Here is a 20,202-nt window from a genome sequence, read left to right as displayed (position 1 = left end):
ATTCAACAAAATTTAAATATTTGTTAGTGGTTTTTTTCCAATATTGAATTTAAAGTGAAAGCTAAATTAAAATTAAAGCTAACCCGTTTTAGAATACTTTGTTAAAGTCTCAAAACTTTTGGCAACATTTAAAGGCAACAACTCACAATAATTATTTGCGCCTCATTATCTTTTGTAAGTGTGATTTGAATTAATTTCCCATTTCTATGTTGCCAGCGCGAAAGAAAGTAAATTAGTGGATAAATATGAAATGCTTTAAATTTAGAATAATTTTGATATTGTTTCGTTCAATCAATTCTGTAATTCTTAAAGTTGTCATAAGCGCGGATATACGACTAGTCCAAAATTGAAGCTCTTCAGCTTGATGGGGCTTTATTATATGGGAAAGGATCCTATCTCTGCACATAAAACTGTTCGTGCTGAGTGATTGACTGATTGACTAATTGATTGACTGATTGATGATCAAAGCACGGCACAAGCCATATGAGATGGAAAGCTTTATTTTGTGGATTTTACCTTATGGGATTTAAGTGCACGCTAGCAGGGATTTTTTTTTGGGGGAATTTCACCCGCAATTGTGGAAAATTGACGGAAAATGGTCTTGAACTTATTTGCAGAGGCGTTTCTTTGATAGGGATGGGGGGTCAAAGTTGAATTTTAGGCTTTTTTCTTATTTTCAGTGTCGGGAAATATAGAATATGCTGCTTATTGCCAACCTAATTACGTCTCTGGGCTTGCTGATGCCCGCATTTGGGATTGGATTGCATCAGGTCGAGTCTCGGGAGGGCAGGGAACGTGCTGTTGATGGCATTACGCACCTGGCAAGATCCAGCAATGGTAACTTCAATGGCCACTTGAATGAAAGCATCGACATCAATGTGTTCGAGCGTATAAGAGAGTCCAAAAATCAGACTGGGGCATTCAACGAGAGTGACATCAGCAAGATGCGTGTCTACAATGTTGGCGTTCTAATGGCCTCCCATTTGGGTAAGTGGACTGGGCGGGCTGGGGGCAGCAGCATAAAGTCAAACTCATGTAACCTGCCTTAGATTCACCTTTTGACCTGGAACGCTGCGGCCCGGCTGTGGACTTGGCCCTGGATCAGATTAACAAGCGCTTCCTCAGCCCGCACAACATCCGGCTGGTCAAGAAGAAGGCCAGGTATGTCCTGATTTGCCCAACTTGTTTCCCAATTGCCTCCTAAGTTTAAGTTCTGCCCGGCCAAGACTATCGCATTTGTTGCGTGTTGCACGAGTCAGTTAATTACTCGAATTTCATGGCCGCACTCTTGAGCTCTCCGGGCCTGATCCACCACATCCCATTCCCATTTCCATGCCCCTTCGGCTTTCCATGCAATGCATTTCGAGAATGTTTTGCACAAATTATTTGTCTATGCCTTAATCCTCCTGTGCCGCCCACCCATTCCAGTTACCCGTCGTGCTCGGGCGCCCGGGCGCCGGGATTGGCGGCGGATATGCATTTCAAGGACGATGTCATCGCGTTCATAGGACCCGCGTGCGCTTTCGCTCTGGAGCCGGTTGCCCGTTTGGCCGCTTACTGGAACACCCCCATTATAACGGGAATGGGTGATCAGGTGAGTGAGACATCTGTCCGTGCCCTTCTCAACGCGTATCCGCCATGTCTGCCGCGGCACAGCAAGTGGCTTTCAATTATATGCTCGGCTTGGTGCATAATAGCCAACTAATCCCTCGCACCACACAGCTCCAGGCAGTCACATTCCACCCCCCACACCTTGCCTGGCATTAACAATTAAACGGGATTTTTAAGCAATTCCACGAAAGCCAATTGGAACTGAATCATTGTACAAACTAGTTGCTTGGACAATGTTTAGACGTGGCACAGATTCAATAAACGCATTTCCATTTTCTTTCTTCCACAAAGCCGCCCTCATCCGAGGGCGAACTGACCGTAACCTCCGGCATTCTGGGCAGAATACACAAGTGGAAAAACGAGAGTACGGTAAGTGAATCATCCCAAAGTTTAATTACAAAAAAATAAAAACAATTAAATAAGATATGCTCGACGAGCAGATACCCTGAACCCTTTAACTTTGGTTTTTATAGGCCCATCCCAATGAAATATTCCGAGCTTAAGTATGATAGCGCAGGAGAAATACTTTTCCAGGAATATGTTCCATATATAACATCTAATAATAATATAAAATATATATTATATATCCATATATAATAACTCGTGATCGCCGGACTTAAATGACAATCCAATTGTACCGAAATTGTTTGGTTCAATTCGCGCTACTTGCGAAAATAGGAGATTTGAACTTGCATCTTCTCGCTTGCTAGTCCGACGCGCAGGCAACCCTTGTGTATGATGTATGATGTATTTCATACAAGCTTTGACCCTCATTTTTCCGTACTTGGATGTCGAATTGGGTCAGTCAGTCGTTTAGTCAGTCAGGACAAACTCTTATATATAAAAAGTAGACTAAAATAAGGGAAGATTTAAAATTTGATTGTTAACGCTTCTAATAAGTCTTTCTTTCAAGTTGTTGTGATAGACTTAACATTCATCTGCAAGAGGTTCAGATACTTTTTCGTAGTACTGTGTGGCTGCAACGAGACTTTTGTTACAGGGCATGTTCAAGGACAAGTCGAAGTATCCGACGCTGACGCGAATGTCCTATTGCCAGTGTCGCCTCAAGCTGGTCTTCGCCAGCGTCTTTCGTCAGTTCAACTGGAAGCATGTGGCGCTCTTGGTGGATCGTTCGGAACTATTCTCGTTGACGGTTGGCAAGAATCTGGAGTACGGACTGCGTCAGGAGGGACTGTTGAGTTTCGTGCGCGAGCTGAACGGCAACGAGGAGGAGATATACGAGAACTATCTCAGGGACGCGAGCATGTATGCGCGGGGTAAGGCTCACAACTCAATCTGACAGATTTGAATGTTAAAAATTGGACACATGTGTCTCTGTGCTCCGATCCTAGTGGTCATCCTGTCTGTGCGCGGTGTTCTCGTGCGCAAGTTTATGCTGGCCGCGCACAGTCTGGGCATGACGAACGGCGAGTGGGTGTTCCTCGATGTGGAGATATTCCAGAGCGCCTACTGGGGCGATAAGGACTGGGAGCTGGGCGACGAGAACGATATGCGTGCCCGCAAAGCGTACGAGGCTCTGCTGCGCGTCTCACTGCTGCAACCGACCAGCCCCACCTTCCAGGACTTTGCGGACAATGTGCGCGAGAATGCCCTCTCCGAGTATAACTACACTTTTGGCGAGGGCGAGGAGGTTAACTTCTTCATCGGGGCTTTCTACGATGGGGTCTACTTGCTGGGCATGGCCCTGAATGAAACGCTGACCGAGGGCGGGGACATTCGAGACGGTGTCAATATCACGCGCCGCATGTGGAATCGCACATTTCACGGGATTACGGGACACGTTCGCATAGACGATAACGGGGACCGCGATGCCGACTACTCTATACTTGATCTGGATCCCATCAATGGCAAATTCTCAGTGGTGGCACATTATTACGGCCTGCACAGGTGTGTGTATCCTTGGCCTGTTTGCCGAAGGCTTTCTTTAACTGCGTTTTATTCCAGGAAATATGCGGCTGCGCATGGCAAGAAGATCCATTGGCCCGGTGGCCGGGAGGAACCTCCACCGGATATTCCACCCTGCGGTTTTCTGGGCAACTCACCCGACTGTCACGGAAACGGTTAGCTCATAATCCATTCTCTGACTTCACTTGATTCAATTTTGATCCCCTTCCAGAAACCACAATCATGTATTCCGTATTCGGACTGGCGTTGTTTTTGGCACTTGTGTTTTTGGTCATCTGTCTGCTGCAAAGGTAAGTAAAGACAGACAAGGAAGAACACGTAAGATCAAAGATCAGCCGAAGATTAAATATTCTTGCAGATGTAATACATGTTTTCGAGACTTTAATGAACTCTTGGAGGCATAAATTTAAGAAGCAAGTAAGAGCAGCTCCTGCTTGATTCTGTACTGGGAATTGAATTCTCGAAAAGCTTCGGTGCTTATAGTCCGATTATAATGAAATAATAGCGCAATATTCAGTACTATACTATACCATATACCTACATACGAAGTTTGGTGTATCCTGTTCTTATCATTTTATTCAATTTTGGAAAGGAAGGAAGAAATTAAAAAATGGACTTATTCTGCGTATTATATACTAGAACATATGTATTTCATATTTCAAATCTTTAGCTCTGATTATTTTCGAGTTTCGAGTTTGACTCTATCGTTGTCCAGACCAAGAATGAAGTTTCTTGGAAATGAAGATTCTTCTTTCTTTCTTCTTTACATGGCCAGAACCACGCTAAAATTTTAGACATTTTCAATGGATTTGGGTTATAAGGTAGATCTCTATGATCCAATATTATCCTTCGGCCTATTTAGCAAAGCATCTAATCCAAAGTATCTCTATAAAGATACTTGCGACAATTCAAGGATCTCTCCTTATGTAGTTTTGTTGAAGACAGGTATTCAGTATAACTATGTGGACAACTTTATCTACTCAATAAATAATAAAGGGATTTAGTTGCTTGTACTATACTAGCCATAAATGAACCTACTAATGTTCAGTCGCGCCTCTGTCTCCAGGCAAATGAAGCTCAGCAAGGAGCTGCACAATATGTCTTGGCGCGTGCGACCCGAAGATGTGCTGATAGAAATGGGCGGCATGTTCGGCTCCAAGGGTGGACTGCAGCGCCTGGACGTGGAGAACATTTCGCTGCAACAGTTCGGCATACATTCTGGACGAGCTTCGATTGCCAGCTTCGCCTCGTTGCCGCCGCAGGTGTACACGACAATTGGGCAGTTCAAGGGCGAGCGGGTGGCTATCAAGAAGGTGAACGTGAAGAAGGTGGAGGTGACCTCGACGCTGCTGTGGGAGATCAAGCAGGCGCGCGACGTGAGCCATGAGAATACGGTAAGGTTCGTGGGCGCCTGCATCGATTTGCCGCGACCGACTGTGCTCATCCTGACGGAATACTGCTCGCGCGGCAGTCTCAAGGATGTGCTGGAGAACGAGGCCATCGAGCTGGACTGGAACTTCCGCATGTCCCTCATACACGACATTGTCAAGGGCATGAGCTATCTGCACAACTGCGATGTCGTCGCGCACGGCAAGCTGCGCTCGTGCAATTGCCTGATCGACGGACGCTTCGTGCTGAAGATTTCCGACTTTGGCCTGAGCACGCTGACCACGCCCTCCGACTTTGTGCGCGACCAGAACTACTATACCAGTAAGAAAGTGGCGTCTTGGAATACATGTGTTGGCATTTGCTGTTGTTGCTAACCAAGTTGATTTTCCAGAGTTGCTGTGGATTGCGCCGGAGCTGTTGCCGATGACATCGATACCCGGCTGCCCGGCAACGCAGCGCGGCGACGTTTATTCCTTTGGCATTATTCTCGAGGAGATTGTCAACCGCGGTGGGCCCTACCAGGAGGCACGGCAACAGGGCATGGACGTGCACACGATTTTGCACAAGGTGCGCCAGTGCGAGTATCCACCCTTCCGGCCTCTGATTCGCGAGCGAGAGTGCCCGCCGGATCTGCTGGTACTCATGGAGAAGTGCTGGGCCGACAATCAGGAGGAGCGTCCCGCATTCTCGACGATCAGGAGCAACATACGCACGATCATGAAGTGAGTAGAGAGTCTCAGATTTTCCATTAATTCTCATATGCACTTGGGTTTGTCAGAGGATTTTGCGAGAATCTTATGGACGATCTGCTGAATCGCATGGAGCACTATGCCAACAACTTGGAGAGCCTCGTCGAGGAGAAAACCAGGCAGCTGAGCTTGGAGAAACAACGCACCGAGGAGCTATTGTATCAAATCCTGCCACGCCCCGTCGCCCAGCAACTGATGGCCGGCGATCTCGTGGAGCCCGAGGAGTTCAGCAGCGTGACCATCTACTTTAGCGACATTGTGGGCTTCACCGAGCTCTGCGCGCGCAGCACACCCATGGACGTGGTGAACTTCCTCAATGATCTGTACAGTACATTCGATCGCATCATCGGCTTCTACGATGTGTACAAGGTAAGTTCACAACCCGATAGATTACAAACCTGATTTGTCGCTCTACAGGTGGAAACAATTGGCGATGCATACCTGGTGGTCTCTGGTCTGCCGGAGCCGAATGGCGACAAGCATGCCCGGGAAATTGCCCTGATGGCCCTGGACATACTCCAGGCTGTCTGCTCGTTCAACCTCAGGCACAAGCCCGACTACAAGATCCAGATTCGCATCGGCATGCACTCGGGCTCCGTCTGTGCCGGCGTCGTGGGCAAGAAGATGCCTCATTACTGTCTCTTTGGCGACACCGTGAACACTGCCTCACGTTTGGAGACCACGGGCATGCGTATGTGGCCATCGACCTTTTAAAGGCTTTTCATATTCTAATATCGTTCAATTTGCAGCTGGAAAGATTCATGTTTCGTCGGCCACCAAGGCCATCCTGGACAAGTTTGGCACATTCGAGCTGGAGCACAGGGGCGATGTGGAGCTCAAGGGCAAAGGCACCGTTACCACCTACTGGCTAAATAGCACCACCGAGGCTGAGGCGCGTGCTCCCACTCCGCCGCTCCTAAACACTGACGAGGTGCCTTTTCCCCTGCTCTTCGCCGGCATGGGAAAGTGAGCCAACGCAGAGTATCCATTACCCAACATCTCAAGTACAAATCTAGCCGGCAATTAATCTAAAAAGAAAGTTAACCATTTGGCGCAAAAATACTTAATTGCTTTAAAAAATAATTGTTGTTCAATTGTTTATACCCTGCTCGTAACGTAAAAGAGATTATGTTAGTACCTGTGAGTTAACGGTCGACTTTTTTAAACAATTCGTGGAAGGCTTTTTTCAACCATGCGGAAAAATCTATACAAATGGAAATAGAGCCTGAGCTTCAACTGAGTAGAGTATTGCGCGGTCGGCTACAGCCAAAATAAAATTCTTTACTGAACCAAAAAATAGTAAAAAAACTAAATGTTACCTGACAGAGAATAGTATTCGAAATATTGTGTGATATTAATATGAAAGCTAAGCGCAAGCTCTCAAGAAATTGTATACCACAAAATTGATGGATGTAATTGTCAGTTAAAAAATTTCGTAGTGCCAAAAACAAAAGATTGCATTTTTATAATTGATAATACAGATTTGTGTAATCCGATGAAGATAGCTTTACCCCAAGATCTGGGACTATATATTCGATGCTTGAATTTCCCTAATAAATGTTATGTTTGTCTACATGTATAAATAAATTATTATAGCAAATGTTGTTGTTAAATGCCAAATAATTATGTGCGGCATAAAATGTAGTGTATGTGCTTCGCAACTTCAAACAAGATTTAATATAATCAAAATAAAATATATTTGTTGTAATCAACGAATAAATATTTGCACATTTATTTTGAATTATTGTATGGATACTGTTAGGTTTTTGCTCATGTTTGAGAAACATAGTGAAACTAATATGTGCCGATATTTTGCAAGACAAGAAAGTTGTTCAAATGAAAGCTGTAGGATATCGTGTTTTGATCCGGTTGGGTGTGGGGTCTAGCCTAGGCAAGGCTGCTAACGATAGCTTTCTGACCGACGAATATCCATAAAAGCAGACATGGACCATATATTGACTCGTCTGTTGGTATTCATCAAGTGTATTTTTTACAGTCTGCTAAATTTGTTTATTATATGTTTTATTAGTTAAGCCCGCCATCAATATCGGCTATAACAGGACAGGTAGGGTAAATTTAAAAAGTTATCATTGACAAGGCTTAAACATAAGGAATACAAGGTGGAAAATGCCTCCTGCTATGTGTTACATAGTCCTTATCAAATTATAATAACTCTCTAGAAAATATATCTTGCATTGGTGTTTTTTTTAAATTTCCTTCCAATTTGTGAGCGAGTACCCGCGTTAAGGGTATGTTTCGACTCGTCCGTTTCTCGGCACAAAGCTCATCGGAAGCTTTCGCAGGATGTGCTTGGCGACATTTTAGCTCGTTGCCAAACCAGCTGCTCCTTGCTGGAAACAATCAGCTGTTGGGATTGTGAAAAGCTTTCGGGGCGAAAAGTATTCTCGGAAAGCTGACTGAAAAGGAAACTGAACAAAAACAAAAGTGACAAATTATTAAATAAAATGTGTTTGCACTGCAAACGAACACATGCTAATGTGAACTCGAGCCGGCTGCCGCATCATTGATGGGATACACGGCCAGTGGAAGTGTCATCCGTAGAGTTCATAGTTGCATTCGCACCCGCAAGGATAATCTGTTTAGCAGCCATTGAGCACACGCTTCCCCGAGCAGGCTCAGCATCATGAAGATATTCAGACTTCGCCTGGTCAAATTGCTGCTGTTTGGCTTTATTATCGCCAACCTGGTGTTCTTCTATTACACCTGGAACACGCTGCTCTGGCGGCGCATCAGCAGCGCGCTATCGGGCGAGGCCGGCGAGGCGAGGCCAAAGAGCGATGGCATGCGCGCGAAGCTCTCGCCAAAGGACAAGGCGCGCAACGCCAACAAACATATACGCAAGTCCATAACAATCGTATTCTATGGCCACTACAACTTCGAACAGGATCTGCGGCCCAGCATCGAAAGGTGAGTTTACTACGTGCACGTGCTTACAACTGGGATTGATTCACTCGTTGTGTCCCTAGCATACTGGAGGTTGTGCCCAATATACCCATCCTGGTGCTGCAGGAGGGCGCCGCCGATTATGCTTACCCGCCGGTTAGCTTTGAACGGAACCTGACCAGCGGCGAGGAGCAGACGGTTCACTTTATGAGTCTGGCCTTCGATGTGCGCCGGACTCGCGAGCAACTGAACCCACTCGCCGCAATACACACCAAATATGCGCTCCTTATGCCGGACAGCGTGCGCCTGAGCAGCAAGAATCTGTTGCAGAAGATTCTGCGCGAGATGAACACGAAGTCCGGCTCGCGGGAGCCTAGCAAAGCGCAGCAGCGGGTGACCGTCGCGCCGGAGGAGACTGTGCGTCGTCTGGTACTCGTGCCGTTCGCGGGCAACCAGAAATCCTTCAGCAGTTGCGCCAAGCTGAACCTGGACCTGCCCAATTGGACTATGGAATTGGATGCACGCAATGATAGTACGCATTGCGACCTGGTAAATGAAGATGAAGTCCATATGATATAGACATAAAATGTACTCTGCTTTCCAGTTCCTGCAGAAGCATGCGATTCTCATTGACGTGGCAACACTTGGTTCTATGCCGGAGCCATTCGCTTTGCCCTTCCCGGAGATGCTCTACGTGCAGGCCAAGATTGCCAACCTAACGGTAACATAAAGTCTTATAGTACTTACCCTGAGCTCGCTTTTATATCGAAGTATTCCATTCGCATAGACGACCGTATTTCCTCAATCCTTTCTGGAGGGGCGTCGGCTTTTTGCCTCCTTCCACACGAAGCAGCGACGCATGGATCTGCGTCGCCGGCAGTTCCGTGAGATGTATAAGAAGCTGCAGATCAAGCGCCTGGTGCGACGAACCCATCGAGTCGGCGGCAAGTCCACAGCACGTGAAGGCAACTGGCAGCCGCACAGCCCCGTGCTGGATGCACAGTTCTCGTCGTCCAACTTCTCGCTGCCGCTTGTTACGGACATTGATCTGTTTGGCTGCGAGAGAACGACCAAGTCGTGCATCGGCACCGTCTACAACAATCGTCCCTTCTACCACTATCTGGGCAAGCACACGCCCCCGTGCTGCCTGGACAAGCTGAAGACCACCTTCAACCATGTGCTCGAGGAGTTCGAGAACGTGGGCATACGCTACTGGCTGGACAACTATGCTCTGAAAAGCGCCATCGAGACCAATCAGCTCTCGCCGGATGCCTACGACATTGACATCAGCTTCAATGTGCAGGACCTGGAGCGGTCGAACGCCATGAAGAAGTCGCAGAGCAAGCCCCACGTGGACGGCGAGGGCTTCTACTGGATAAAGGCAACCGATGGCCACTACTTCCGTGTGCAGTTCTCCAAGGTTAATCAGGTGGGCGTCAATCTGTTACCCTACGAGATTAGCGGCAACGAGGTCCGGGCCAGCGGCTTCTTCGGCTGGAAAGCATCCACCTTCGCTTCCGACTACTTGCATCCCATGTCGACCGTGTTGTTTCTGGGCAAGAGTGTCATGTGCCCCAACAATGTGTTGGAGTTCCTCGAAGGCAAAAACATCAAGGTCAGCTCGGATGATGCCGCCGAAGATTAGATGATACTTAGCACCACCTTAGCATCAATTGTGTTTAGCTCTTAGCATAAGTTTCCATTTAAAGATCGTTAAGGAAAAGTTGTATGTACTATATGATCGTTGTGCTAAGCTCTATTTGTAAGATTAAGGTTATGTGTTCCTTTCTGTGCTCGCCATATTTATGTTGATAGCTAGCTCGCATCTGTCTATAGATATAGCTACATTAGTAAGCGATTATTCCTCAAGCCAAGGTTCTCGGACCTACTCGTCTACAGTCCATTCAATAAAGATCTCGTGTACTATTCGTACTTATTTAATACGGCAACTTATCAAAATATAATACATTATTATCGTAATAGCTGGCTTCTAAGTCCGCACAGTGGTAGCTGCATCCGGCACCGGTGAGCCCTCCGGCAACTCCCTTACCAAGGACAATAGCTTCTCCAGCTTTGCGTTCTGCAGCGTCAGCTGGTCGAGATAGAGCTGCTTCTTCGGTGGCTTGACCATGACGCGAAGGTTGGGCGACAGTTTTAAGGAGGTGGTAACTCCCCTGGAAAAGATAAGCTTGCATTTATCCCGTGTGGAGCATACAAATATTCCCGTGATACTCACTTCTCATCGCCCACCACAATGAAGGGCAGCTTCTCATTGAAGGCCAGCCGGGTCAGCTTATTTTTGCGCTTGGGCACCACAGCCTGCACGCATATGGGCTTGTATTTGTTCACATTCAGGTCGAACACATGCACCTTGCCCTCGGTGGTGACCGCTGCGAATACGGTGCTCGAGTAGGGCGCCCACTTGACATCGCCTACGGCGGAGCCGAGGTCAAATATGAAAAGCGGATCGGCTCGCATGTCCTCCCAGACCTTGACACGCCAATCTCCGCTACAGGACACAAATATATTCGAATCAAAGCGATTGTAGTCGATGCGATAGACGGACATATTGTGTGCATAGTAGGTCATCAGATACTTGGAGCTAAACGCAGTGCTGCACTTGTAGATCAGACCGCATTCGGTGCCGACAAGAAAGACGGATGTATCTGAGGGATGGAACTGGACACAGGAGCCGCCACTTTTGAGTGTGACTTTGGTGCCATCCGGCCCATCCGCAATGCCGTTCTCTAGATAGAGGGTAATTATGGTGGTTACCCACAGCTTGTTCTGCATGAGAATCCAACTGAAGACGCAGCCGTCGGAGGACACAGAGTAGAAGTTGATCTCGCCGTCGACCATATCGGGTCCCCATTTGATCTGCCAAACGCATTCGGCGTGCTTACATTTAACTCCCCTAGAGATGTACATGGGCTCCTTGCAGCCATCGCGCAGATCATAGACGGCCACATTGCCATCGTACAGACCGACGACCACAAGGAACGGATAGTGTGGATGGATATCACAGCACATGACGCCGCAATCCGTTTGAACTAGAGTAGAAAAACATTTAGGGCTGAGGTCTGACGTGGAGCCCTATCAAACTCACTTATGTAGTCCGGGTACGAGGGGTTCTTCACGGTGAACAGGCACAGATAGCCCTCATTGGGCTGTTTTAGGAAATCATCTGCAAGGAATCGAATATCAGCAGGTGGGGAATTCCCAACAACAGCGGGTTTACTTACGTGAACCAAAGCACACGGCGAATAGATCGTAGTAGCACGGATTAAACGTAATATCGGTAACGTTCATTTTCTTGGTCTTTTCGTATTGGAACTTCCAAAGTGGCAGCAGGTTGCCCTCTCCTTCGCGATACTCATCGGCCGGATCCTCCCAATAGCGGTAGTCGTTGCCAATATCGTCGTATATATTCTGGTTTATCATACGCTCCAGAATCTGCCAGCATCTGACATACTTGCGGTTGAGCTGCTCCGCCAAGGCGGTTTTCTTTTTGAAGCTCTTTTTGGTCGAGCGTCTTCTGTTATCGCCATGGATGTGGCCCGTTCTCTGCTGCTCCTCGAAGTCCTCCATATAGGTGTCATAGATGACCCACTGCAGCACGTTGGCGCCGAACTGGGAACGAGGCGGCGGAATGGTTTGGGTGTCCACATTCTAGAAACACGTTACGGATTGTATTTAGAAATGATTCGATGGTTATTATGGTTCTACTTACACGCTTGGGATTGACATAGGTTAGAGTAGCTCGTTCACAATAGTTGAATTGATTGATCAGTTTACGCTTTTTGCCTGGAGCAGAAACTGCTTGCTGTACTCCGCCCTGCTCCTCGTCCTCGCCGGCAGCCTCGGTCTCGGTGGCGGCTTCGCCCTCTGTTGCCTTACCCTCCTCGTCCTCTTCTTCCTCGGCTTCCTCTTCCTCGGCGGCGATATGACCGTGTTTGCTACCCACATCGCTTTTCTCGTCCTCTTCGCCTTCGCCTTCCTCTTCGCCCTCCATTACAGTTTCCCGCTGCTCGACCACCGAATAGTTCGGCATGGGCAATGGGTAACCGATTTCATCGGATTCCTCAACCTGGATGCGCGCCTCTTCGGAGTCCACGTGCAGCGAATTTCCCGGAAAGCTTATTAAAGTCACAGTATTGCCCGGCATGGGTGCCGACACATATTCGCCTTCCTTGAAACTGAACACAACCAAATTACGTAGCACATTTGTATTTGTGGGCGTTAGCACCTTGGTGACCTCCTCCCCGAGCTCGGCCTCTGTCAGATCCAGTTGGTCATCCGGCTTGATCAATTGGCGCGATTTCATCCAAGCATCAAAGTCATCGGCATCGCCTCCGCCGCCGCCACCTTCTCCCTTGCTCTTGGATCCTCTGATCTATTATTTTTTAATAAAATAAATAATGGGTTAAGGTATGAATGGATCAAACGAAGTTAGCACGGCAAAGAGTCCAGTGTGAAGTGTGTGGGCATCATTATTGGAAGTGCGATAATGGTTAGCTTATCTGGGAGCGGGACATATGGAAAACCGGTCAAAGACTTACCTTCGATGACATAGGATACTTTACAGGAATCTAACATCAATTGTTCGAATTAAGGGTGCATCGATTTTAAGCTACGTGATTCGTGGGTTCGATATATCTACAATATAATCAAAATCCCACGGCATGCATATATTTCAGTTTTCAAATCGAAGCTACTTCAATACTTGCCAATTTACTCTTTCCAAAAGTCTACAACAACATTAATCTAAAGCTTATGTATAAGGAATTCAGAATTGATTTTATGGCTGTGCGAGGGAGATAATAAGATTCTTTATAATATTTGCGGTTGAGGATCGGACTCAGATATTACGTTTGATAATCTTGACTATTTGTTATTCTCATAAAAACTTAATTTACTTTGAACATGGTACATTTTGTTCAAAAAGGGTCCATCACAATAATTATATTATTTTTAACTTTTATTTATTCCATGAGTTATTTTGGAAAGGGCATTTGTGTTCGGCGAGCCGAGCTCTCGACTGGCTGGCGTGACATTTGCAGTTACCTCCTCGAGTAGCTGTTGCTCCTTCATGGTCTGTTCATCCTGGTCTTCCGGTAGACCCGCGGCACCGGTATCTGACATATTTGACGAGTAGTTACTTGTACAGTTGTACAAGCTAAACACTAATGGATCAGGTGCGAAGTAGACAGGTAATCTACGTAAAGATGCTATGCACTTATATACAGTATATGCAGCTGTCGATCAGTACGCACAATTTGACATACTGACAAACTGACTGACTGACTGACTGAATGAGAAGATCTACATACATAGTTGGAAAATAAGATTTGTATTTACAGAATTGTAGTCTAAGATTGTATTTACATTTTGTTTGGCTTGTTGCTGTTGCTGTACAACTAAACACAAAAAATATATATATTTACACACACACACACAATTTGCACTACTTGCGATAAAAGCAACTTGCATAAGGTCTAGTACAAAACTGCTCAGATACAGATAGATATATGGTTACAGATACAGATACAGATACAGATACTGATCGCTACGATTGAATACTCAAATACCGCCATGGCCTTGTTGGCAAGCTTCCACATCTCGGCAATCTGTACGGTCGGAGCACTAGTAGGAAATATCAAGGCACGAGACGTGCGAGGCCTGAACCTTTTGGAGGGCGCAACACGACTGAGACTTGGCCTGGGCCAACCTCGAGGCAGCCAGCTCCTGCGAAAGGTGACTGGAAACGAAGCTGATGACGTTCGCGAAACTTTCGACTTTCGACGCGCAGCCAAAAGTTGCCACGCTGACGTCTACGGCACGTCATCGTCCTGGGCAAGGATGCGATTGGAGCCGAGAGGGTGTTGACATTTCCGGCTGGGCGCGTAAATAAAAGGCAAATTGCACACAGCCCGATTAAAGTGGATCCCGACGTACTGTTGGGTGGACTTGGCGTCGCTTTCACTTAGCTATTTATTTTTATGTCGAGTCTAGAGTCGTATCAATGTCTGATTTATTGACTCTTTTTATTGCGTTGAGGCAGGGAGCTGACTTGACTTTGATTGCCAGCGACACTCAATCGTAGCGGGAGTACTCGGCTAGAAATTCTTGGATACAGTTGCATTTCTGCACTGATCTACCGTGCTGGAAAGCTGGTAGCGCCATCTCTTTTGGCGGCACGCACATGCCAACAGCCCACCTGACCTGCCAGCTCCAATCCCCCCGGCCTGACCCGCCCTGCGCCTGGGCCAAATTGCAAATTATGTTTCGTGACAAAGTTCCATCAGAGCGCCAATAACTTTTGCTGCGCTACGTTTCAGCGAACTTATTAAAAAGTAATTGCGAATTTTTAAATACGAAAATAGACTCCTGGTAACGAAGGACGACGGAATGCGCGACGCTGACAAGGATTTGCCCCAAGCCCAATCACAATGTTGACAGCTCGCAAAGTGTTCGCATGCACAGAGACCGGATGGACTCGGACCCGGACTCGTATGGAATTGTGCAAAGTGTTGTTTTTTTTTTGTTGGAATATTGGAATAATTGTTTACCTTCTTCTGCTTGCCCTCCTTGGGCTTAGCCACCTGCATGATGGAGCAGTATTCGTTTCCGGGTTACTCGGCTTTGATGTGGCTTGTGGATAGTTTTGTTTTTTTTGCGAAAAGTTTCTTCTAAACGTGTTTCTCTTTGTACTTATACACACTCATGTGGAGGCACTAATGTTTTCCTGACATTAACTGAACAAATTTTTCGTTTTTCACAGTCTAAACTTTACGTAATTGTGAAATAGAACAATGGAATTCGCCGCTTGCTTTTCCTTTGCCAGCGTCAACGTCTTTGTTTACTCGAGTTACTATAGAAATTTGCTAATGCTCCCAGCTCTACCAGCTCCCAGGCATTAGCTGCCATTTGCATATCGATTTGGCTGCGTAAAGCTATTCCTATTCTCTAACCTTTACTTGGGATACACAGCTCGTACGACTAATTTGACAGTCAACATTCATTCAGCAGAGCGAGACTAAGTGAAAAGCCAGGAAAAGCTCTTTAACTCACACAGGGGCTTGACATTGGGTCCAAGTTTATTTATAAAGTCATGTTGACAGTCTAGAGTGAAACACAATAATGATAATCGTTCCTTGCAAAGGTAATCGAAGAAGTAAGGGGTGTTTCCTATATAGTTAATCGACATGCCAAAATGTTAGCAAGGTGGATTGGCACTTATCTACCTAGAAGAAAGCTCAAGCCACGTAAATCCAGCTTACCCTGGAGGTATTTATAATTATTTGAATCTAGCCCGATCTAAAATATGGTTAATTTTTTCAATATTGTAAGCAGCTTACCTGTAGTTAGAGACATTCTGCATGCCATTATTTGAGCTCTTCTTGGCTTGATATATGTTTATAAGCCTTGGTTTTTAATTTCAACTTAATCTTTAAATAAAGAAACTAGATGAAGAGCCTGGATTCTTATACTTATTCACGCGTTAAGTAATCCCCATATAATATATTTATACGCAGCGAGCTGTGTCGAGAGAGTTCAATGTTCGCTTATAGAAGGCCATGGCTGGGGTCAGACAAACGAGAACTTTGGACGGGCAAGCCTCTCACCGGATCGCAGACACGAGCTGGGCTTAACCTTGAAGTTAAGATTCAAGAGAAGTTGAGTTTTGCATATAACACATCAATGATTTTATTGTAAAGAATGCTTTGTTATATTGTTTATACGAGTACATCAATATCAGTATAAATTGTATATTCTATGTGCTAGTAGGTGTGTATATTTATAAACAATTAAGTAGGGTGTAAAAGATCTATGTTTGCTGTCTCAGGCTCTTCACATATCGCACTGGCACTTCGGGCAGATAAACGCAGACGAAGAACATCATGGGTCCAAAGAGGAACATGCAGATCAGCCAATAAATCAAGCCAAAAGCTGTTAACGCGTCCATAAACACCGGAAAATGTGAGCCAGTCTCGATCAGACAACGTGAGTTTACAAATCGATTACAAATAAATAACTAATATCACTAAACAACGGGCTTGGAGATTGTGCAACAGGGCAAAACACGTCTGTCGCAGCGCCGATGTCTCTTTAATTAGATGTAGGTCACTTTAGACTAAATCCTAATCCTTATGGCTCCTTTGCTGTTGGGATTCCTTTAGGCTCGCCACCTGGAAGCAATATGGAGAGAAAGAGAGATTAGTTGGATCTGGATAAAATGAAGGCCCTCCCTCAAGCAGAATGAGTCAACATTTGGCTGATCTTGAAACTTACGCGCTGCACGTAATCCTGCCCGTTGGCCAACTGGTACTGCTCCAGCTGCCGTGCTGAATCATTCACTTTATACTTGGCTACCCAGCTGCTACCCAGGTGAGTTTATTTTTGGGTTATAACCCGCCTTCGACAAGCTATTCAAGCAACGCCTCACGCTCGTCGCAGCTAATTCTTAACTGAAGTGGAAATGAGTACGACGTAAAGCCCCTAAGCAATCCCCCCCCTCCCGCTGCTTTGCCCCTCTATGCGATTGTTTAGATGCCAAGTTCTCTAGTGTGTACGTCAGAAAAGCTTTTGCCACCGATTTGGAATTGTTCGTGCCGAAAGTTGGTTTTATAAACACGATACTGGTATTTTTCAATGACAACGACCAGATCGAAAAACTGGTTTACAAAAAGTGCTAGAGAACGTTTGCGGCTCGGTCCAATTAAATTGTTAAGTATTTGCTGTTTACGCTCTGATAACAAGTGTTAATTATAACTTAAAAGCGAGCTGATAAAAGTGAACCGAAATCAGAAATTTATTGCACAGTTATTTTATAAATTCTATCGATAAGCAAGTCAAGGCTGCACTCAATCTGTTGCCCCGTATTATTTGGACTATATCTAGAACTTACATGATATAGAAGTAATTATCGCTATCCTTGCGCTTGGCATCGCCGCGGTTCGGGTCTCTCCTGGCCGCATTCACCGAACCCGGATCCGAGTGTGCCTGCATGTTGCCGTTCCAGGTGGCCCAACGACGCGTAACGCCATTTTGCTGATTGGCCAGATTATTCTCTTTGTTTGGGTTGGCGAAAAACGACTTGACGCTATCCATGGCTATATAAATTGGAGGGGGAAGAGAGCACAAATGTCGAGCCTCCCGTAAGAAAACAAATTGATAAAGCTAAAAATATATCAAAAACGATTTGTTTTTTTTGTGAATTCGGGTTTTTGGTGGACTCGAGTGTTATGTATATTATATATGTATATTATGTATATATTATGTATGTATTATGTGTGCACATTGTTTTTTATGTTCCTTTCTTGTTTCCAAGTGTTTTGTGTTTTATTCTTTTTTGTGTGATAATGGCCTCGTATGATTGCTTTGAAGTGACTCAATTTGTGATAAAGTTTTGCAGCGTTTCGAAACGAATAACAAATCATAGGAAGGTAAATGAGTTGCAAATAATATTATATTGAGGCTCAAACTTTTGTGTAGGTAACTTTTTGATATGGAAGCGATAAGTATGCAATTTATGAATTTCGCTTCGCAGAGAAAATAAAATGCGTCTTAGTTTCAGCATGACAATTTTGAAGATTAGCGCTTCTATATATACTATATAGTCGATGTCGATTCATACATATTATCAATTAGCACTCGGGCGCTTAACAAGTTCAAAGCAGTTCACTTCGCACCACTGATAACAGTTTGACTACAAAAATCAGCGCCGAGCACGCGCCGCAATATTCAACAGCTATTTGATTTGTTAACAACAAAGCCAAAACGGACAACGTGGCACGATAAGATGGTCCTTAAGACGACGTTGCACTGTTGCTGATAAGGTCAGCTTTGGAGGGCGTCGTTCCACTAGGGCTTACACTAGTTGGAAATAACACAGAGGCCAAACGCGACCTACCTCAAGGCTGCCACGAGTTGTGCTGCGTTGTAATTGGTTGAAATGATTGATGGCCACTATTCATGGGGTGGGGGTAACGCCCTTTTCAACGCTTACAAATTGGCCTGACACAGTTCCAGCGCAGCTACTCGCGCACTTCCAATTTCAATTCCAATATCAATTTCAATTTCAATTCCAATTCCAATTCCAGCGTTCAGCTCGGAGCCTATGCGAACCGTTTTGCACAATGTCTGCGATCGCACTGAACGCAGCGCCGACAGCGCTGCTCGATGGTCGATGCCGGGCGCGCTCCGTAGGTTTAATCAATTGCGAAGGCGTCACAAACACAGCATTGAGTTTGTATATATACGTACGCACATACATGGGCATGTGCATACATATGTATATACAAGTGTGTGCGTTTGTGTGTGTGTGTGCACTAGCTGTACATTGCTGTAGATGCTCGAAGCGATTACATTATGTTTTGAATGCACATGGGTTTCTTCGACTCGCTGGCGACATCTGGCGTTGATGTTGTTGTTGTTGTTGTCTTTCGTTTATCTGCCTGGTCGAGGCAGTTTTTCTTGTTTGTTTTGATCGTTGTTTCTCACTGTTACACATACACACTCCATGGACACTTGCATACATATAAACAGGGTGTGTTTCGAGGCACAAATTGGAACAGTTTTAATGCGATGCGTTATACCAAAAAATGTGTTTCTTAATGTTACAGTCTTTTCAATTAAAAGTTTATTTTGAGAACCTGAACAATTCGCAAGGTAAAAGTTAAGCGAAGTCATTTCTGCAACAATGCATAAAATACAGTTAACCACGTTTTTTAGAAATCGATCGACTTAAATCGAAAGAAAGTATGACAATTAAACCAGCCCCTCTATTCATATACATATTCATATAACTACCTTAAAACTCACCTATGTAAATATTCATTATTATTCACAGTACAGTTTTACTTATGTATGGATTCTTTTGTTCGGCTATAGCTTAAGTTTAAATACAAAAGAGAATTGCAATTTTAAGTGTTTATCCATTTTTGTATGCATACGCGCATGTAATTACCTGTCACTTTGCCAGCTACGTACTTTGCTCCCACTTCCGCACTGCGAGTCTCTTTCTTTTCGCATTTGTTGTGCTCCGGCGTTCCGCGTGCCATTGATAAGGCGAATGCAATTTTACAACTAGCCGCAGCCACTCGTCGAGTGTTTGGACTTTGTACTTTACACTTTTTCTCATGCAAACGTACACATGTATTGGTGTATAAATAGTTGTGCTGATAAACGTGCGTGTGTATTGAACAAATGATGCATACTAATTTATGTAAGTATGTAAATAAAGTGTGTGTGTGTGTGTGTAAGTAAATAGCTGAACAGCACACATTAATAGAATTAAGTAGCCTTAAGTAAATAGCTCTTAAGCAACTAGTTTGAGTGTTATCGACTATAGATACCTTTTACCCATAACTGAAGTACCCTTCAGCTCAAACACACACACACACACACACACACACATACACACACATTTGTGTACACACTTTCAAGCAGCGGTTGCTTTATACAAAATGGCTTCTTGTCTTTGGGATGCCCTTCAGGGCAAGTTAACTAAATTACTTCTAGAACTTATTTATCTATCTGATCTGAATAACGTGAAGCAATCAAGCTTAGCATACTTAATTTTATAAAGTGAACGTGGTTCAAGTTGTTATAAGATATTTTT

The 20,202-nt window shown here is 45.2% G+C and overlaps 5 protein-coding genes across 6 annotated transcripts; 2 read left to right on the top strand and 3 right to left on the bottom strand.

Annotated features, from left to right (window-relative positions):
• Window positions 1–698: 698 nt before the first annotated feature.
• Window positions 699–6,693, top strand: LOC115763131 (atrial natriuretic peptide receptor 1). The gene is made up of 13 exons (XM_030705578.1): window positions 699–987; window positions 1,050–1,161; window positions 1,429–1,594; window positions 1,903–1,980; window positions 2,612–2,888; window positions 2,964–3,519; window positions 3,577–3,692; window positions 3,749–3,827; window positions 4,604–5,247; window positions 5,318–5,648; window positions 5,705–6,044; window positions 6,093–6,366; window positions 6,425–6,693. The coding sequence occupies exons 1-13, from the start codon at window positions 699–701 to the stop codon at window positions 6,643–6,645; spliced, it is 3,483 nt and encodes a 1,160-aa protein (XP_030561438.1). The 3' UTR covers window positions 6,646–6,693.
• Window positions 6,694–7,858: 1,165 nt separating this feature from the next.
• Window positions 7,859–10,311, top strand: LOC115758483 (fukutin-related protein). The gene is made up of 4 exons (XM_030699163.1): window positions 7,859–8,603; window positions 8,663–9,128; window positions 9,184–9,300; window positions 9,367–10,311. The coding sequence occupies exons 1-4, from the start codon at window positions 8,320–8,322 to the stop codon at window positions 10,222–10,224; spliced, it is 1,725 nt and encodes a 574-aa protein (XP_030555023.1). The 5' UTR covers window positions 7,859–8,319; the 3' UTR covers window positions 10,225–10,311.
• Window positions 10,312–10,499: 188 nt separating this feature from the next.
• On the bottom strand, window positions 10,500–15,376 carry LOC115758471 (dynein intermediate chain 2, ciliary). Its single transcript, XM_030699151.1, has 6 exons — window positions 15,149–15,376; window positions 12,310–12,972; window positions 11,822–12,248; window positions 11,686–11,763; window positions 10,816–11,629; window positions 10,500–10,753 (listed from the first exon to the last, which is right to left on the bottom strand). Exons 1-6 carry the CDS (start codon window positions 15,185–15,187, stop codon window positions 10,570–10,572), a joined length of 2,205 nt encoding a protein of 734 aa, XP_030555011.1. The 5' UTR covers window positions 15,188–15,376; the 3' UTR covers window positions 10,500–10,569.
• An 894-nt stretch (window positions 15,377–16,270) lies between these two features.
• On the bottom strand, window positions 16,271–16,643 carry LOC115762056. The gene has a single exon (XM_030704142.1). The coding sequence runs from the start codon at window positions 16,543–16,545 to the stop codon at window positions 16,408–16,410; it is 138 nt and encodes a 45-aa protein (XP_030560002.1). The 5' UTR covers window positions 16,546–16,643; the 3' UTR covers window positions 16,271–16,407.
• Window positions 16,644–16,682: 39 nt separating this feature from the next.
• On the bottom strand, window positions 16,683–18,733 carry LOC115762044. Of its 2 annotated transcripts, none has more exons than XM_030704121.1 (3): window positions 18,493–18,733; window positions 17,488–17,759; window positions 16,683–16,768 (listed from the first exon to the last, which is right to left on the bottom strand). In XM_030704121.1, the coding sequence occupies exons 2-3, from the start codon at window positions 17,688–17,690 to the stop codon at window positions 16,756–16,758; spliced, it is 216 nt and encodes a 71-aa protein (XP_030559981.1). In that variant the 5' UTR covers window positions 17,691–17,759; window positions 18,493–18,733; the 3' UTR covers window positions 16,683–16,755. The 2 variants fall into 2 exon arrangements, with proteins under 2 accessions (XP_030559981.1, XP_030559990.1); XM_030704130.1 differs by having other exon boundaries at window positions 18,589–18,733.
• Between the last annotated feature and the right edge of the window lie 1,469 nt (window positions 18,734–20,202).

The sequence above is a fragment of the Drosophila novamexicana genome, unplaced genomic scaffold, assembly GCF_003285875.2.
Source record: "Drosophila novamexicana strain 15010-1031.04,08,12 unplaced genomic scaffold, DnovRS2.1 tig00000008-arrow-pilon, whole genome shotgun sequence".
NCBI lineage: Eukaryota > Metazoa > Arthropoda > Insecta > Diptera > Drosophilidae > Drosophila > Drosophila novamexicana.
This window is presented reverse-complemented; position numbering and strand designations above follow the sequence as displayed.

Excerpts from the sequence above, each read along its gene's own strand:
- LOC115762044 (XM_030704121.1), bottom strand. The coding sequence starts at position 17,690 with ATGGATAGCGTCAAGTCGTTTTTCGCCAACCCAAACAAAGAGAATAAT.
- LOC115758483 (XM_030699163.1), top strand. The coding sequence starts at position 8,320 with ATGAAGATATTCAGACTTCGCCTGGTCAAATTGCTGCTGTTTGGCTTT. Across the intron at positions 8,604-8,662 it reads CTGCGGCCCAGCATCGAAAG|CATACTGGAGGTTGTGCCCA; the intron begins GTGAGTTTACTA and ends TTGTGTCCCTAG. Across the intron at positions 9,301-9,366 it reads CCAAGATTGCCAACCTAACG|ACGACCGTATTTCCTCAATC; the intron begins GTAACATAAAGT and ends CCATTCGCATAG.
- LOC115758471 (XM_030699151.1), bottom strand. The coding sequence starts at position 15,187 with ATGCAGGTGGCTAAGCCCAAGGAGGGCAAGCAGAAGAAG. Across the intron at positions 12,249-12,309 it reads CCTATGTCAATCCCAAGCGT|AATGTGGACACCCAAACCAT; the intron begins GTAAGTAGAACC and ends ACGTGTTTCTAG. Across the intron at positions 11,630-11,685 it reads CTCGTACCCGGACTACATAA|TTCAAACGGATTGCGGCGTC; the intron begins GTGAGTTTGATA and ends TTTCTACTCTAG.
- LOC115762056 (XM_030704142.1), bottom strand. The coding sequence starts at position 16,545 with ATGGACGCGTTAACAGCTTTTGGCTTGATTTATTGGCTGATCTGCATG.
- LOC115763131 (XM_030705578.1), top strand. The coding sequence starts at position 699 with ATGCTGCTTATTGCCAACCTAATTACGTCTCTGGGCTTGCTGATGCCC. Across the intron at positions 1,595-1,902 it reads TAACGGGAATGGGTGATCAG|CCGCCCTCATCCGAGGGCGA; the intron begins GTGAGTGAGACA and ends TCTTCCACAAAG. Across the intron at positions 3,693-3,748 it reads ACCCGACTGTCACGGAAACG|AAACCACAATCATGTATTCC; the intron begins GTTAGCTCATAA and ends ATCCCCTTCCAG.